The sequence below is a fragment of the Salmo salar genome, chromosome 11, assembly GCF_965601325.2.
Source record: "Salmo salar chromosome 11, fSalSal1, whole genome shotgun sequence".
Lineage (NCBI taxonomy): Eukaryota > Metazoa > Chordata > Actinopteri > Salmoniformes > Salmonidae > Salmo > Salmo salar.
The window spans coordinates 17,708,552-17,727,525 of record NC_138301.1 but is presented as its reverse complement, the minus strand read 5'-3'; the positions used below and the strand labels follow the sequence as shown (position 1 = coordinate 17,727,525).

The 18,974-nt window shown below is 44.5% G+C and overlaps 1 protein-coding gene across 2 annotated transcripts in view; it reads right to left on the bottom strand.

The window, feature by feature from the left end:
• The window catches only part of LOC106562142 (inhibitory synaptic factor 1), a 49,999-nt gene extending 32,342 nt beyond the window's left edge, over positions 1-17,657 (bottom strand). Inside the window, exons 1-2 of one of the 2 annotated variants that reach the window (XM_045689096.2) lie at positions 16,911-17,657; positions 14,460-16,444 (exon numbers count right to left, since the gene is read on the bottom strand). In XM_045689096.2, coding sequence (XP_045545052.1) covers positions 14,460-14,609 — 150 coding nt within the window. In that variant the 5' untranslated portion in view covers positions 14,610-16,444; positions 16,911-17,657. The other variant, XM_014126788.3, reaches the window with a different exon arrangement.
• Between the last annotated feature and the right edge of the window lie 1,317 nt (positions 17,658-18,974).

The window sequence follows — 18,974 nt, the reverse complement described above, 5'->3', positions numbered from 1 at the left end:
CTCAGCATCAACAAAACTCTCTCTATCCGCTATCATGTTAAGTTTGTTCAGGTATGTTGGCCGCGTCAACTAACTGGCCAAACCTGATCTCAATGAGTGCTTGTTTCCTTTGAAATAGGGTCTGTTTGAATAGACTAAAATGAACAGTTTTGTAAATTCTTATTGAAACATGATCAGAACGTTATGTAATTACTGTAAAATAACCTATCATTTCTGTTCTCATAAAGTTAATAAAACCTCGCAGGAAATCTTTCAGGGAACCACAGAAAAACGTTCTCAGACCCTCCCTGCAACCTAAAAATGTACATTCCCAGAACAGACCAAATTTTCATTTCCGTTCTCAGAACATTTCAAAAACGTTCTGTTTTAACCATCAGGTAACTTATGGCTTTGTTCCCAGAACTAATGTGAAACCAAAAACGTATGTTCCCACAACTTCCAAGAAACCAAATGTGCCAGCTGGGTAACTAGATACTCTGTGTCGCCACACTAGGCTTCATTCTACCTAGACACTCTCCACACTAGGCCTCGTTCTAACTAGACACCATATCTCCAGAGCTCTGCTCCACTCTTCAAACCAGAACCCAGAGCTCTTAACCTCGGGAGCCCTGGGGAGGGAGGGCCCCACATGGCCCCTTCATCCTCCCTCCTGCAGCTAGGAGAGGCCAGAGTGAGACCCTATATCATCTAGTCAATCATCCAGAGATATGCCCTTCACTTTAACAAGTCTGAGAGCATGTCTGCCATAGTCTCTCTGCCATTTTGCAGAATTTGGGGTCAGAACAGTTTGCGTTGAGCTGGGCTGAGCTTTTGAGAGTCTTAAGACACTTCCTGCCATAGTCTCTCTGCCATCTTTTCTGCACATTTGGGGCTCAGGACACTTTTGAAAGGAGGCAAAGTTCTGTCCAAGAAATGATCAGTCAGAAGAAGTAATGGTGTCACCCTGGTCCAGTTGTCTGCCGCTGGTCCAGGCAGTGGGGGTACGTTTTTGACGGTGTGTGAATTTCCCACAGGTGCATGCGTCTTTGCGTGCCAGTGAAAACTATCTGCAAAGGTGTCATAGCCTACAACGCTGCAGATTCCTTTTGCCACAGGCATCAATTAGTGTTGCTGGAAAGGAGTGTGTGAGACATTTACAGAGACATTTACAGCTAGCGTACGTGCAAAGGGCACAGTGTCTCCTGTTGGTGTCAAGGTAAAGCACTGTCAAACAAGCTTTTAAAACAGACAACACTCCTGACTGTCTCTCACATTGTGTTTTTCCCATTGTGCAGATTTACATCATCCCTACATCAGCACAACTGTCTTTTGTTCTTCACACACCATTTTCTTCTAAATCATAACCAAAGACCAACGCCTTTATAAAAATACCCCAAATACTGCTCTGCACTGCATCACAATTCTTAAAAAGGCTATATGTCATTTTAACTCCCTCTACAACTCTTTACCTAATAACTTGATTCAATTAAAAGAAGGAACATTGAAAATAGTTGAAAAACTTTACAGATGGCATCCTTTTGCCTTTTTGGATGAATGCAAGACCAAAATGCAAGACCAAAATGGCAGTTTTGCTGTTCATTCATCACTCTGCAGGACTGAGCTCCAAGAAATCCCTCATTGATCTTACCAACATGGTATGATAAGTAGAAAGATGAGGCTGTAATTTACATAGCAAATGAGAAAAGATAACATTGCTGCTCACATCAAGGCTTGTTAAGGAACGCTTTAATTAATTGGGAGATGTGGGCACTTCACTGAATGCATAATGCTCCATGAGTTGAGCATGCAGGACAAGTCAACAACCCAAACTAACCTGCAGTTCATGACCACTTCCGGATTTACCTGATTAGCCCTACTACGGACGCAGATGGAGATTGTTTTTGATTGTTGATCGGGTAACTCGCATTTATGTCACCACTCCATTGTCCTCTCACACACAAATTAACCTGCTTTTCTTATGATCCATAGCAGATGGGAAAGGACAGAGTTATGCTATTTTTGTATACTCAACCATGGCACAGACTTGGATTTGGTGCACTGTAAAATTGAATGTAAAGTATGCATGTAAAGGCATAAAAAAGTATATCTGCACTCAATAGTTGAATAGCTCTACTTAACATGAAAAAACAATCATGATTTTGCAGTTTCAAATATGTGAGTACATTCATACATTCATAAAGGCCTTAGTTTTGTCAACATCAGAGATTCTTTTTGTCTACTAAATCCTGTATCGGGAAGGCAGCGACTGCTGTGAATACCCAGTGTGGATGCAGGAATGACTGGCGCTTAATAGTCAGGCCCAGTTTTTATTGTCATGCATCTGCCGCTGACTCACATCCATAGAACTGTAGACTGAAACATGCTGACCCTCCCTCCTGGTCCCAGGCATGGTTCTGGGAGTAACTGCTGCCTGCAGCCAGAGATAAGCTCTTCTCTCTCTCTCTCTCTCTCTCTCTCTCTCTCTCTCTCTCTCTCTCTCTCTCTCACACACACACACATTCTCTTGTCCTTTCTCTGTATTTCACAGTTTTCTGCAACATACACATGTATACTGTCTACACACTTGCAGACTCGTTCAGTAGCTACTGTAGGTAGCAGGAGATCTGATGCTGTGCCATTGTCCCCCTGTAGCCTGCTCTTTGTTTTCTTGTGCCGATACACACCGACCCCTGAACAACAACAGGTCAACACAAAAAATCCTGACGTTGGGCAAAGCACTTCATCACCCTGGACTTTCTGCTCTGCCAACAGTAACAGCTGATTCTGGGGGTTATAATTCAACCCATGACCTTAATTAGCACAGTGGAGATCTCCATTGCACCGCTGTAGCCCGCCCCAACCCCCATCACTCCTTCCTTTATTTCATCCCACGTCAATTGCAGCAGCTCTCAGCCAAACAAGGACAGCTAGACTTTAAATGCTCTGCCAATGAGTCATGTAGTTTGCCTTCTGGCAAGTGGCAAGAGCACACAGAATGAATAATCAAGTGAAAGCTCTGGGTCAGGGGCTTAGATTTATGTGACGGGGGAGAAGCTTTAGCTCTGTGAGGGTCATTGTAGTCATGATACCCCTAAACTCCATCATCCCTCACCCTCGCCACAGTGTGCTTCTACATCCATCCATATCCCTCTCTACTTCCACTGTATTGATTAAACACTCAGGCAACCTAATGCCACGGATGGATATTTTAAATGTAAGAACATGATCAGTGATACTACAGGAAGAATGGGAAACGGTTGGCAAAAAATATTACTGTACATCCGCTTTACTTGCTGACACGGCTGCAAAGTGGGCGACTTATTATTTGTTCCCAAAATCAGAACACATGAAGTCGTTCTTGCAATTTCTCCATCAGCTATCTATATAATTTAAACTGAATAATCTCTGCACCAGAACTAGGAGCAAGGCAAGGGTGAGTCATAGTTGAAATGAGGATAGTGGAGCTGCTTTTCTTGTCAGTCTCTTGTCAGCCTCTGTAACTTTACATACAAATAGGGATGTCACTTTAGCAGGGGGTGTGTGTGCACCCCCTAGAGATCCTGCATAAATTCTGCCATGTCACCTGGAAGTAAGCTCAACTCTCCCTAGACTATTAACAACACAGAGACAATATAACTAAATATTCACTTCCAGCCTGCAGATGTAAGAGTATAGGCAGAGAGGGACTTGGTATGAAGGCCGTGCTCATGGCCCTGTTGTGGGTTGGGGTGAGTCTAGGTTCAATGAAGGTGGAGGTTAGCAGGTGACTGTTAGAGGGTGACTGAGTACACACGCAACCCTAATGCCCTTTCATACCCTCACCACCACTGTCAAATGATCCGGGACAAAAATATTAATCATCAAAACAGTTTGTTGACACATCCTTTCCCCGTTGTCTGCTCTTACCTGTGTCCCTGAATAATTAATCTGTCCCCTCGTCTGTTTGTGCATCTTTCATCTCCCTCCCCACCGCCCGCCTGGTAGCCTGCCTGCCCGCCCGCAGCTGACGCCTGCATCTGAACACTATTGACAATGACAGTGGTGGCAGTCATCCATGTGGAGCCAGGTGGTAGGCGGAGTGTGACTGCTACCACAAGGTTACAGCAGCACATAAATAGTCAGAGAGAGAGGGGGCTTGGTTCTCTCTCTCTCTGGGTGGAAGGAAATGTTTGGCTGAAGGTCCAGGCCCATGCTCCTGCAATCAGTCACCAATTGTACACCTATCTCTATCAACTGATCTGAGGTGGGTTTCTCAAAACGTTGGTGCACTAAGATCATTTGCCTACCAATGGATTTCAGATGATTTTAGTGCTTCAGAGGTTTTGGGAAACTCACCCCTGCCTTCTAAGACCCTATTTAGATTACATATGCACACAGGCTGCTCAGGAACAGAAATTAGGTAATGAATGACATTTTAGTCTGGGGATTCTGGGAATAATACTGCCTTCATAACCAACTGTGAAAAATAACAGTTGTGAAGTCGTAATTACGAGTTGGGTGTATTCACATGCTTGCACTTGGAAATGCCGTCAAACATGGAGGTCATTGAAAGGCTTGTGATTGTTTGATATTTTTGGCCCATAAAAAGCTGCTTTCACTTTCTAAATCAATAGGAAAATTAACGGAATCAATTTTGCATGAACAATTTGTATTTTGTTCTTACTATCAACAAAAAACTGCTGAAGATGCTGCCATGCTTGCTGTCTTATTGACAAATGACGTCAGCGGTTACTAATAATCAGTTGGAGGGGCGTTCAAGTGGATTCCTCCCAGTCGTATGCTGGTATTTACTAAATTACGAGATGTTGTGAACGCTGCATTATCTTGTTCATAGACATTATAAGAAGGTACAACAGTAATGTTGGCCTACTAAAATGTTACTGAAACATTGTAGAATAGTGGACCATATGGTGTTGTCAGGAGGGTGTGAAGCATTAAGATTCAGGTGCAAAATGGTGGTATACAGTCAGGTCCATAATTATTGGCACCCTTGATAAAGATGTGCAAGATATACATGTACATGCTCAAACATTTTTTGTTTTACTCAAAAAGGGACCAATGGAGTTAAGGTTAACAGTATCATGAACTTTACCAAGTACCAGGACATTGTAGCCAAACACCTGGTTGCCTCTGCCAGGAGGCTGACACTTGGCCACAAGTGGATCTTCCAGCAAGACAATAACCCCAAGCATTCATCAAAATTACAAAGAAATGGTTAATTGACCACAAAATCAACATTTTGACCACAAAATCAACATTTTGCTCTCTTCAATTCAAACCACTGATTTTCAATAGGGTTCAAGTCTACTTGAAACCCATTGAAAATCAATGGTTTGAATTGAAGAGAGCAGCCCATAAGAACAGATGAAGGATATCAAATATCTGGAAAGATTCTGTATGGAGTAATGGTCTAAGATACCTCCCAATGTATTATCCAATCTCATAAAACATTTTTGAAAAAGGCTCAGTGTCCTTGTCCTCGCAAGGGGGAGGCTGCTAGAGTATTGAAAAAAGGGATGCAATATTTTTTTTTATTGCTTCTGAAACAAATCATTTTATCTGAGCAGTTGTATTAACATAAAACAATAGAATTTTAAATGTTTTGGAACATGCAATACAGCTCAGTATTTGTATTATTTCTTTCATACAGTCTTTTTTGTTCATCTTTAACAAGGGTGACAATAACTATGGACCTGACTGTATATTTACAGGTGAAGGTGAATAAAGCTGGGTCCAGAAATATGTACAGTACAAGACACTAACATAGACATAGACTTAATAACAAATAGATAAGCAAAACTGCCCTTTCACTGAAGCTAAGGCATTGTGCCTTCAAATTAGGTTGACCACCTGTAGATGAGGCAGAAAAAATTCTAGGCCTTGATGAAACATTGAGTACTACTATTAGCCCATAGAAAAGCTTTAAAAACCACATTCATACATGATATTTAGTGTGTGTGTGTGGGGGGGGGGGGCATTTTGGAGTGGGGGGAATGGGATGGGGAGTTGGAGGTGTAAGCCCACCTCTTTTTGTTTATTTTTCTTCACATAAAAATGTTATTAGTACAAACTCCAGTATGATATGATCAATATGATCATTTCTGTTTGTATTTCTTACTTTTTTATTCTTTAAAGTATCAGCCTATGGGTACATATGTTATAAAGTGTGTAAATTGACATGAATATTGTACCTGTAACCCCCCCCCCCCAACAAAAAATAACAAAGCAAACAAAAATGTCAGTATGATTTAAAGTGTCTGTCCTATATCTGAGAGACATAAAAAAGCTCAAGATTTGTGTATATTTTTTTTTATCGTGAAATGACCCATATACCTTTGACGTGGAAATGCCCTATCCAATTCATCAAATTTTTCGGCCGCCGAGTGCATGTTCGTAAGGGGCTCAACTTCCGATGGTGGGATCACATATAATTTGTAGCCGGACACTACAGACAGAAGTTGGCACATCGGCAGTACCAACTTCAGATGAGTCCCGTGAAGCTTGTGGGAGTCATATAGCAAAACGGAGAATACAGTCACGTTTGTGAGATTCTTAACTTTCAAGCCCAAACTGTTCGGACTCTGCAAACGATTTTATGAGAAGACTGATTTTCTTGATGTCTCATGGCCTGACAAACACCGCTGTAGCTCTGCCATCTTCCACCACAGAAGCAGAAGGCCGACATCGGCGGTTATGGTGGATTGAGATGCAGCCCATGCAGAAAAGATATCTCTATCTTAAACTGATGGATTTTGATGGGGATTTTTGTATTATGCTAATTCATCAAATCTAGGGGGTTGAAATTGAGCACCTGAACATGTTAAAAGCCCTAAACAGGCATTTAATCACTTAACAATTCCCTTCACAATGAATACTTCTCAATAGTTGTCATATTAATGACCAATACATGATACATTGCAACATATCAGGACATAATATCACATAAACATTAATGAATAGCCTATAGATATTAGGAAAACCTGCCATATACAGTATGTGGGTGTGATTGTGACTGTGCGCACCAGCAGGATAATTGCTGCTGGATAATACCTTCTGGTATTAGTTCTATCCGGAGTACTTGGAACGTCAAACTCTGACGTCACTCTATTGAAGTTGAAATTTAAAATGGTTAAGGTAGGGGTTAAGATAAGGGTTAGGTTATTTTAGGTTAGGTTAGGTTAGTTTAGGGTTAGGATTAAGGTTAGGATTAGGGTAACAGGTTGCCGACACAATGTAAGTTAACTTCTAAAATAACTATGTTACAACCTCTTCTAGTGTGCGATATTCTGTATAACAACTGAATCATCAAAAACATTCATAAAACCGGAAAAGAACCAGACAATGCATGCCCTGTCAGATAGGCCAACAACAGAATTGCCAGAATTGATCAAATTAATCAAATGCCTGATTGAAAGGTTTTTAAAGGTTTGAGGCCGCAGATGGTTGGTTGCCTGCTGTTAAAGCTTTTAATATGACGTTGGGCTTCTCAGAACAATCACATTATAGGCTCATTCTAAACTGGGTCGATTCATGTTACCCAATCATAGCAAAGCAGTTATTAATATTTTGGCCAAAACCAAATGAATACTGTAGGTTCCTCAGTCTGTCACAATGAACCATAATGTAATAGTGATCTAGCTGCCCTGAGCGTTTCCCTGGTACAGCCGATGGAGAGAAAAAATTGGTCTCTTGAGAAGTAGGTCACCTACTGTATTAATTTGGGTTGCTATTCATACTTTTAGAGACATTCATAACCTACATGTCTCCAATTTCTTCTTTGGTATTTGTGCCCTTTCAGTGCAGTGACATTCAACCTTACAGACATTTCACTGGAAGTCCAATGAAAATGGTTTTGTCAGTGTGAGTACAGTATGCTCAGAGACAAACAAGTAATGTAGTTATTCTATTCCGGGGGCCTGCTTGTGAACGTCAATGGATGCCATTTTTTCACACCATTAACTACAGCCCACTGGTTTTATTCACAGCTCAAAGATAGGCCAAAAACAATCCTAAAAACGCCCACACGCACAATTGCTAAAATTGATATAAGCTGTTTCAACCGGTCTGTCGCCAGGCTGTACAGCAGGAGGAACCATCCCCCCATCATTCTCTCTCTCTCTCTCTCTCTCTCTCCCTCCCCTCTCTCTCCTTTATCCTCCCCTGGAGGAAGGGGAAGGGTTGCAGCTTCACATTATGTACAAAGATGCATAGCAAGCCCCCTCAATCCTCTACCTAATGTAATGGTGTCTAGTCACAGATAGCTGGCGTTGTAGAAAAGATATGTGGCTTACCAGGTTGATTTGATATGATGACTGCTTTGATATAAGGGCCAATTTTGTACCTCGCCTGGGCTCTAACCAGGAACTTTCATTATCATCTATGCTGAGTGCAAGGTCCACAGAAAAGGAGAGCTCCAAGGGCCAGCTAATCCCCTGGGTTTTACAGGCATGCTGGGCTGGTCAATACACTGGCCTTGCATCTTAAAGTAGCTGTAGCTCCACAGCGGTGCTAGGTAAAAGAGGCTCAGGGGAACGATATGCCAGCCTGGTGCAGTTTTCTTTTCTCTCTCCTCTCCACAGCTCCCTCTCAAGGTTAGGATCCACTAAAGCTTTAACTCTTTATGGCCCACTGCTAAGGTGTCTCTCTGTTTTATTATTCTGAGGAGGAACTAGCCTGGCTACTGGTCAATGAGGTCATCCAAAGATCACTTCCGGGTCACGTGACACTGACTGAGGAACACAGGTATGGAGATGGGGGGGGGCTGATGATAGTGAAGTGGCCCGGTCGTGTTGTTCATGTGTGGAATTTAAGGAACTTTGCTGGAGGCATAATATCAAAAAGTTAAATTGGAGAATTTAATTTCAGCACACAAAGGAGGTCAGACAAGGTGGAACAAATTGACATAGTATTGCTTCACTTCTGTTTTATCTCTGGTTGGACGTGAAGTTATAGGAAACCCTTTGGCCCAGTTGTGGCAGGTTTAGTGATCCGATCCTCTCTCAGAGGTGACGGTAAGCCTTCAGCATAGCCCAGTGAACTCCATGTGCTTGCAGGGCAGCTGGTGAGCGTTTCTCCAGACCCTCAGCTTTCCAAATCCTGCCCTTAATCTTCAGCAAATTGCCTCGCTAGTCGCTACCAGCATGCTGGGCTGGGGCACCCTCACTGGAGAGGCCACGGTAGACTGGGCAGTCAACCTAGGAAACTGGCAGGGAAATGGAAACAGTTGCTTTCTGGGAAACGGTCCACCAGGGCACAGAGACTGATTGTAATTTGTGATAAGTGGGCTCAGGTAAACTAAAGGAAACCAGCATCACCACCTGCAGCGCTAACACATGATTAGTTTGTGGCCACAGGGGCATCTTTTTAACACATACACTGTAGATTTTCTTTTTATTCAACAAAGACCTTTCCAATTAAGGCACCTGTTCTCACACTGATCATCTTTTTTTCAGACCTGAGAGGTTGGGTTGGTGCACCAATTTGCAATTGTCATAATTGTGCTGCTAGGCAATGAGTGTCACTGTGACTGCACACCTAGTGTCCACGCTTTGACACTACAGCTGTCAGGTGGCCTCGTCCCTGGCTGGCCTGCCACGGGGCACTGTCGGCGGGGGAACAGAGAGCAAACAGAGGAGAGGATAAATGTCCACTGCAGAAACAGCAGCCTTTGATTTGGATTTAGGGCTTCCTGTGGCTACCTCTGTGTTCTGACCAGATTTGAGCGGTGCTGAGCTCTGTGGCGGTTAGCCGAGTATGCCGACTCCCTTGCCGTCCCTCACCATGGAGATGGCGCCTGGTCCAGACTGGATCAGGACGGAGGCCCAGTGGCTCTCTGACTGATCTTCAGCCAGCTGTTTATATTTTATATTCCTCCCACCACATCACACTGTACCCAAACAATGCACCGTTTATAGTATGCCACGAAACATAAACGTTCTGCATTCTGCTTTCTAATCAGATCATTTACATGGCATTTTCCTTTGTCCATTTTTATTTTTGCAATGATACCTTGATTGTTAATTGTGAATCATCATTGGGGCGGCAGGTAGCCTAGTGGTTCGAGCATTGGGCCAGTAACTGAAAGGTTGCTAGATTGAATCCCGAGCAGACAAGGTAAAAAGCTATAATTCTGCCCCTGAACAAGGCAGTTAACCCACTGTTCCTAGGCTGTCATTGTAAATAAGAATTTGTTCTTAACTGACTTGCCTAGTTAAATAAAGAAAAACAGAGGGGGCCCTAGTTGCTTGGGGATCATTGAGCCACAGTGAGAATTGGTAGCTTCTTTTACAAGCCTGTATAATGCAATATTAATATTCAGACCCTGGCATAGTCCAGTATAGCAAGCTTAACTGTCCATTTGTAAGAGAAACAGACACAGCTTGGGGGAGAAGATGGATAGTGATGCTGCTGATGCAATCATGCCCTGTCTCTGGTACAAACTGGAACTGCACAGTAACAGCCAATCTCCACAGCCACGCTTATGAAGTGGATCTGCTGTGAGGCAAGCTAGCTACCCTACCATGGACCCTCTGCTTATCAATGATAGAAACGGCTGTCCTGCTCTCCCAGATCAGTGATTGGGCAGCCAGACTCCGAGTTCTAGGAAATGGTGCATATTGTACTCTGCCAGTGATAATTGCTCTAGGTCTTTCTTTCTTCCCTCCTCTCATTAGCTACCTTAATTCTTGTTACTGGTTTTCATGGCCGCCCTATTTGCATTTTCCTCTCACTGAGCATGGAAATCTTCCATCCTCTGCTCTTCGTATGATTCTACATAATGACTAGCTCCACATAATAACAGTTCCCTATTCCCTTTTGGTTCCATCTAAAGACGTGCCTACTACTCGTCTCTCTCTGTATTGCAGCGTGCCTGCTCTTCTCCTCCACTCTCCAATTTTTCTGTCCTTACCGCCTCATTTAATGCTTTCAATTTACCAGTCTTGTATCTCTCTAATACCCAATACGGATGTTTTCTTACATTTGCTATTCCTCAGCTATTTTAAGTAGCTTTTTATTCATTTGGATTCAGTTTTAACAAAAAAAAAATATTTCATGCTGCAGAGGATGCTGTGATTTTCATTTGGTTCCATTTTTGGCTGTCAGAAATTGTAAGGGTAATGTTGACATGATACCCCGAATTAAAACGTTCCTCTACAGCTGCTATTGCTGTTGATGTGTGGAGAGTATATTATCAGTGTATTTCATATTGCTGTTGATGTGTGGAGAGTATATTATCAGTGTATTTCATATTGCTGTTGATGTGTGGAGAGTATATTATCAGTATATTTCATATTGCTGTTGATGTGTGGAGAGTATATTATCAGTGTATTTCATATTGCTGTTGATGTGTGGAGAGTATATTATCAGTGTATTTCATATTGCTGTTGATGTGTGGAGAGTATATTATCAGTGTATTTCATATTGCTGTTGATGTGTGGAGAGTATATTATCAGTGTATTTCATATTGCTGTTGATGTGTGGAGAGTATATTATCAGTGTATTTCATTTTGCTGTTGATGTGTGGAGAGTATATTATCAGTGTATTTCATTTTGCTGTTGATGTGTGGAGAGTATATTATCAGTGTATTTCATTTTGCTGTTGATGTGTGGAGAGTATATTATCAGTGTATTTCATATTGCTGTTGATGTGTGGAGAGTATATTATCAGTGTATTTAGTTTTGCTGTTGATGTGTGGAGAGTATATTATCAGTGTATTTCATTTTGCTGTTGATGTGTGGAGAGTATATTATCAGTGTGTTTCATTTTGCTGTTGATGTGTGGAGAGTATATTATCAGTGTATTTCATTTTGCTGTTGATGTGTGGAGAGTATATTATCAGTGTATTTCATTTTGGAGTCTTCATTTAGATTCTGTTTTATTCTTTCTGTGAAATTGCATAATGGGATTCACAAATGTGACACAATTGAATGGTAATGCTGGAAACATCATATCTTGAAGCGCGGCGAGTATATAGCTGCTGTAATACATTTCTCTTTGGGATGTAAATAAGATCAATGGCATCTCTCTATGTGATTGCGCTGCCTTCTAAACTGACAGTTGTTATGATGACTTCTTCTCTACGTCTTGGTTTCGTTTTATGTATAGTATGTAACGCTGTTTGTATCATGCCTCCATCTCCTCTCCTGTCTTCACACCTCCAGCACAGACCAATGGCTGAAATGAGATGAGGCAAGGCTGTGGGTCTAGCTATACTATAATTGCCCATTTTAGATCCACTTCCCAAAAAACTATCTGTTGGCTCTGCCATGGTGGCTCTACTTTAACCCCCTTCTCCTAAACTCTGTGAAGGCATGGGGCGACGGTACGATAGCCTCCCCTGCTGTGGCCATGGAGCATGTCTGAGATAACCCACATACTGAATGCAGGGCTGGGCCCAGGGCCACGTACTGTCCTGGTCCTGTATGAGCAGGGTTCAGGCCTGGCTGTGGAGACTGTTGGTACAGTATGTAGACTGACGTGAGCTCTGCTTGTCTTTAACCCTGAGAGCTCTGAAATCAGGCCAGCTCCCTACGGACCTCTAGAGATAATCCTATATTTATCTCTGCTGCCTCCGGATCGCCATACGCCATCAGGCTTCTCCAAACACAGTCCTCCAACATGGAGTGATGATCCCCCACCCACCCAGTCAGTCCAGTTCAGTTCACATTCACTCACCACGTTACCCTGACTCCCGTTATTGAGTTATTTATTTGTTTTTTTAACAGATCCAGTTATTCATCATTTATTTATGTGACAGATGTTATCTATTATGTTATTCATTTCATGTGGCCAAGAATGAGAGATTTTCCGGAACATTAGGCAGCCATGCATCTGCCGGTACATTGAGCACTAATACATTTTTTACAACTTTTTTAACGTTTTGCTTTTAATACAGTCCATAATGGAATAAATTAGCAAATTGCTAAATATTGATACTACTGCCACTACTGCTGTTGTGGCTAACGCAATCTCTTGCTACCAATTTCAATATTTCTATTTGTGTTCCCTTGAGAACGGATGATACATCGGCTGCTGTAAGCCTTTTTGGGGCTCTGAAATAAGAACTGTAATACTGTATATGTTAGTGCTGGCAAAGCTAGACAGAGGTAGCTAGTGTTTTGTTTATAAATAGCTCCAGCCAGCGTTATTCCACTTGCAGGCGTCCCATAATCATCAATCACTAGAGCACCGGTGGGGTTTTTTAGGCTCAGAGGGAAGCGTGAGCTGTGAGTGAGCGGTGTGGAGCGATGTGAGCCGTGCCCTTGTACCTCTCCCCATGTGAGTACATAAAGGAGGGAGTGGGCAAAAGACTGGGGGAGTCAAGGGATGGTGGTGGTGATGGAGTGAGTTATGACCCCTCCCACCCTCCTCTTGGTCTGGTTGGACTCTATCCTCCCCTGGGTCTCCAGGTCACTGGGCGTGCCCCCAGGCCCCCGCTCCTGGCCCCCTGATCAGATGGAGGTTGGGAGGCAGCTAATAACAGACAAGGTGGGGTTGGAGTGGGGATGTGTCAGAGAGCCACTATTTACTCTGAGAGAGAGAGAGAGATATGGGGATGGAGAGGGAGAGACAGAGAGTGAAAGGAGGGAGAGAGGGAGAGGGGGGAGGACATCCTCTGGACGAGGGGTTTAATAAGAACCCTTCGCTCTTTTTCCTTTTTAACGAGATTTACAGGAACCTATTGAACCTACTGTACCAGTGATGGGCAAGATAGCTTTGCATTTACACATGTGTATGCACATTGCACACACAGGTACATACACATGGACACCCACAAAAATACACACACACATACACACACATCTATCCTGCATTCTAATATCAATGAATTTTTCAAAAGTACAGTAGACATTCCATAAAGACCCACACGCTGTCACACACTATATGATCCACATACATATTCTTCCTGTTTGTTCATCCCTTTTTGATGCAGACACACACTCTGATCTTTTCATCGCGTTACCATGGCAGTTGTGAAAATACAGTAGAAATCCAGCTGATAACAAAATGGTTACGTAACTAGTGCAGTGCCAAGTCCTGTGTCTTACCTAAGCACACCTCTTCTCTCCCCTGTGTTTCTGTTTCAGCCCAGATTCCTGGCTCTGCCCTGCTTCTTCTACAGCCATTATTTAAAGAAGGTTTCATAGGACGCTGAATACATCTGAACGACACTTATTGTTGTGTATTCGATGATATCGGAATTAGCCCTTGTATGCCAAAAGGAAGATGGTATTTCTAATTACGGAAGCAGAAACCGATGTTCTCCTGCCACCTGCACCAAAGCCAAAGTGATGTCATCTTCAAATCCTAATTAAAAGCATCTCTATTCCGTGAAATGCATTCTATACACTTCATTCAATGCAATCCTCTCAAGGAGTAACTACCGCATCTACCTCTCCCCTCCAGCCCCCCCCCCCCCCGGAACCTCGTCCCCAGTAAGGTGAGACAGTGGCGCATGCTGCCCGCTATAGTGCCTCACCTCCCGGAGTTCCTTGGCCACATCCTTGAGCTCTTTGAGAATGCCGTCCAGCTGGTTGATCACCATCTTCATGTGGCTGCGGATGCGTTCTCTGGGGGTCTGGCTGGGGGTCTCAGAGGTGTCCCGGGCCGGAGCTCTGCTGAGGGACATCCTTCACAGGGCGACTTGGGGCCAGGGGCCGGCCACGCAGGGGCGGGGGGGAGCCGAGTCGGGGTCCATGTCTCTGGCCGCGAGGAGCCTCATTGCTACTGATCCGAACAGGGGCCCCGGCCACGCAGGGAGACCTCAACATCTTAAAAGCCCCTGGACAGCCAAAAGACCTTGCCTGGCCTGAGCGCTCAACCCCCTGGCGTTACCCTCCTCCATCCATGGCTCCAGGATGGATAGTACCAAAAATGAAGCCAAAAGAAACATGAAAAAACTCACGTTAGATCCCCGGAACAGGAGGAAAAAGAGAAGAACAGGAGCTAAGATGGTGTGTGTGAAAACACCTTATATAATAGTGTTGAGCCAGAGAGCCAACTCATCTCATGTGTCAGTGTGTACGTTTGCATCGGTCTCTGAGGAGGATATTTATTTAGATCGTCTGTAAGAGGAAGTTGCTATTTTCCCCTCCCAATCACCTTCCTTTACAATCTTATTTAGCAGGTACGATGCAGTGACTTGGTGTCAGCCAGGTTACTGTAAAAGAGTGCATCCCAGGTTGTCAAGCTGAACAAGGGGTTCATGTTCAGCCTCCCCTGTAGATCAGAATATCCAAGCATAGAAAAATAGAACTCCCAGCAGTTGCTCATTTTTTTTAATGATCTTGGTCTACAATATTGGTAGGCAGTAGGGACAAGCTTTGCCTTCTAAATATACTCCCTCAGTTTGGCTTCTGTCTTTTTTAGGGAGAGAGGAGGACAAATCCTTTTGAAAACAAGAGATATTCCTCCTGTGTCCTCCGCCGTGCTGTGTTCCCTTTCTCTCAGAAGTGACGGGAGAATAAACTAATCTTGAAGGAATAAAGAAATAGCCCACATCAAAAGAAACTTCTGCACACATCCATTTTATGCTCAGATGATGACCGACATGTGTTGTTCATTTCTCGTCAAAGAGAGGAGGAAGGAAGGTAGGAGGAGGGGTGAGAGTCTCTGTGTGTGTGTGTGTGTGTGTGTGTGTGTGTGTGTGTGTGTGTGTGTGTGTGTGTGTGTGTGTGTGTGTGTGTGTGTGTGTGTGTGTGTGTGTGTGTGTGTGTGTGTGTGTGTGTGTGTGTGTGTGTGTGTGTGTGTGAAGAATGTCCAATCTTTTCTTCAGTGGCAGGGCTTAGTCCAGGTGGCAGGAAGGAGGATAAACAGAAATCTTAGCGAGTAAAATGTGACTAATGAATAGAATGTGCAGGGGAAGAATGACAAACCAACATGGTGATGAACCAGAGGAGGTGAAGGAGGAAGAGGAGGGTCCTTCCCCTGGCGTTAGGGTGACTTGTGTGTCCTTCGTGCCCATGCAGTGTCCCTTATCCTGCCCTTTCAGATCCGACTGTTGGTCCACTCTGGTCTGCAGGGGTGTGCCCAGAAACCAGACACCAGAGAAGATAGGAAGAGACGATTCACTTCTCTCTTTTGCTCCCCGAGTTGTTGCGAAGGGAATCCAGCAGTCTGCCTGGTTGTGCTGCTGATTGATTCATTATATTTCCTCCTTCTTTTTATCTGTGCATTTCTCCTTCGGTGAACAGTTTTCAAAAAGGCAGAAAGCCCTGCGCCATCTCCATCCAGCAGTAAGAGGTAAATCCCAGTAGCGCGTCCCCAGGGACAGCCGGAGCCCAGGCACAGGCAGGGGGGCGAGACACACACTGAATCCAGGCTGATGCTACTGCCAGGGGGCAAGCTGGCCAATCACACATGACACCTGGAGAGACGGGAAGGAAAGCAGTTGTTTTTTTTCTTCCTCTCTCTCTTTTTCTGTTTCGTTCCCTCTCTCTTTTCTCCTCTCTAGGCTCAGCAGCACTGCAAATAGAATACAACAGTAGAGCAAGGAAGAGAGGAGGAGAGAGGGAGAGGGAGGGAGGCAGGGAGATAGACAGGAATTAACTGCGGTGCTGGAATTTGCCGATTTCTTTAGCTGCTGTGAAAATGCATATCTAGTCTCAGCAGGACTCTCCCACCTTCCTCTCATTAACACCAACACACAGACACACACACACTTACCTTCTCTCTACATCAGCAGCTGTAGCTGTGTCCAGGGCTTACACTCTATGCTCCTCTGTGATATTGACTGATTAAATGCACAGGAGGATCATCCAAGCCACACACATCCTGCTAGTTCTCTTGCAGTCTCAATCTCTCTATCAAAACACACACTGACACCCTCCTCTCTCTCTCTTTAAGTCACACACTCACATGCTCGCACACACACATATTATACTCCCCGACTTGTTCTCTTTGTATCTCCCTCTCTCCCTACATCACTTACTGTCTTCCTAGAGAAAGCAGCTCCAGTCAGAGGGCGAAGAATTAATTCAGTGCCGTGGCTCAATGGAAGGAATGAAGGAGAGCATGTGGAGGATGGAGATGTGGAGGAGGAGGCGGGATGGAGGAGGAGGCAGGATGGAGGAGGAGGCAGGAGGAGGCAGAAGTGGAGGTGGGCGGAACGGCCCTGGCAGCAGCACTCTTAGACACCAGAGAGAGGAGGCGGCTGAAGAATAGGGACCAGCAGCAGAGTATAGATCCGGCTGCTGCTGCTACTGATGATGCTGAGGCTGAAGCTGTTGCTGCTGTAGATGCTGATGCTACCATTGCTCTAGTGACGATGCTGTGGAAAAGAAGAAGCCACCCGCCATCCTCATCAACCCTGCCGGCGTCGGGAAACAGCAGAAAGAGCTACTGCGTACAGAGCTGTGGAGAGGATCTGTATCAGTCAGAGCCCTCTGGAGGCTGCTCCTGACGCCACTCTGTCTCTCTCTCTCTCTCTCTCTCTCTCTCTCTCTGTCTGTCTCACTCTCTCTCCGTCCCGTCTCTCTGCCCCTGCGCCCTGAAGTGTCCTCGCTGACTGCCGGATGAAGGCAGGCTGATGCCAGGGTTTATCGTGAGGCTCAGGCTCCTGCCAGCACAACTTGCTTTGCTTCTCCGCTCTGACTGTGTGGAGGGAGGAGGGGCCTGGCGTTTTAAAGGCACAGCACTAGCTAGGTAGCTACAGTCTCCTCTGCCTGGATCCTCTTTCCCCTCTCTCTTTCCCGTCTATGTATCGCTCTAACTCTCTTTTCTCAGGATGGACTCTTCCTCCGCTCACAGACAGCCGACCCTTCACTAGGGAACGAGTGTCCAAAAATTGCTGGCTGTTGCATCATTAACACACAAAGCAGGTTGAGGATGTTATGACCTCATCAAGGAGGGACTGCATTACCTTCCCTCTCCCTACTCTCCTCATTAGGATGTTTTGATCATACCATCCATCTAACCCCTCCAGAGGCAATTATCTTAATGTGAAATCTGTAACAAAAGCACGTTGTGTGTCTTTTAGCAAAGCAACAATGGCATGTTTTAGCGGCAGTTGTCAGCAGGTAGTGAATGTAGGTTTCCTGTGGGTTTTTGTGGGTAAGTGTGCTAAGAGGCCTTGGCATTCTTTTGCGTAATTGTTAAGGGAGATGTGCTGGAAATCCAGGTCCAGATGAGTCTGTAGTGAGGACCAGTGTGGTTTGGACTGCCAGAATCACAGACAGTGTACCACTTATTTGAAGGGCTAATTGGGAAGATTCTACAGTAGAACATGTATTCCCTTTGTACATTTGCTTTGGTTAATAAAACATCAGGCGTGCATGTTGTCTTTCTCCTTTTGAAAACATCAGTCGTAAATACTATACCATATTGGAATACATCTCTGTGTTCCTGTAACACTATATCTCTTAGATCAAGTCTTCATTTACATATGCTTATCAAAGCATTGACTCACTCCTGCTGGTTCATGCTCTACAGCATCCGTAGAGTACGACCCTACCTCACACAGGAAGCGGCGCAGGTCCTAATCCAGGCACTTATCCTCTCCCGTCTGGACTACTGCAACTCGCTGTTGGCTGGGCTCCCCGCTTGTGCCATCAAACCCCTCCAATTTATCCAGAACGTTGCAGCCCACCTGGTTTTCAACCTTGCCAAGTTCTCTCATGTCACCCCGCTCCTCTGCTCATCCATACACTCCACTGGCTTCCTGTCGATGGCCGCATCCACTAAAAAGACAATGGTGTTTACCTACGGAAGGAATTGCCTCTCCGTACCTGCAGGCTATGCTCAAACCCTACACCCCAACCTGATCACTCTGTGCTGCCTCCTCAGGTCTCTTGGCCCTCCTATTCATTCGGGAGGGCAGCTCCCACTCAGCCCAGTCCAAGCTCTTCTCTGTCCTGTGGTGGAACCATCTTCCCCCTGAAGCTAGGACATCTTCTGAAAACATCTGAAACCCTACCTCTTCAAACAGTATCTTAAATAATTCTCCTCCACACCTCCCCCCACCCACAAAAAAAACATGAACCAGCACTTGCACTTG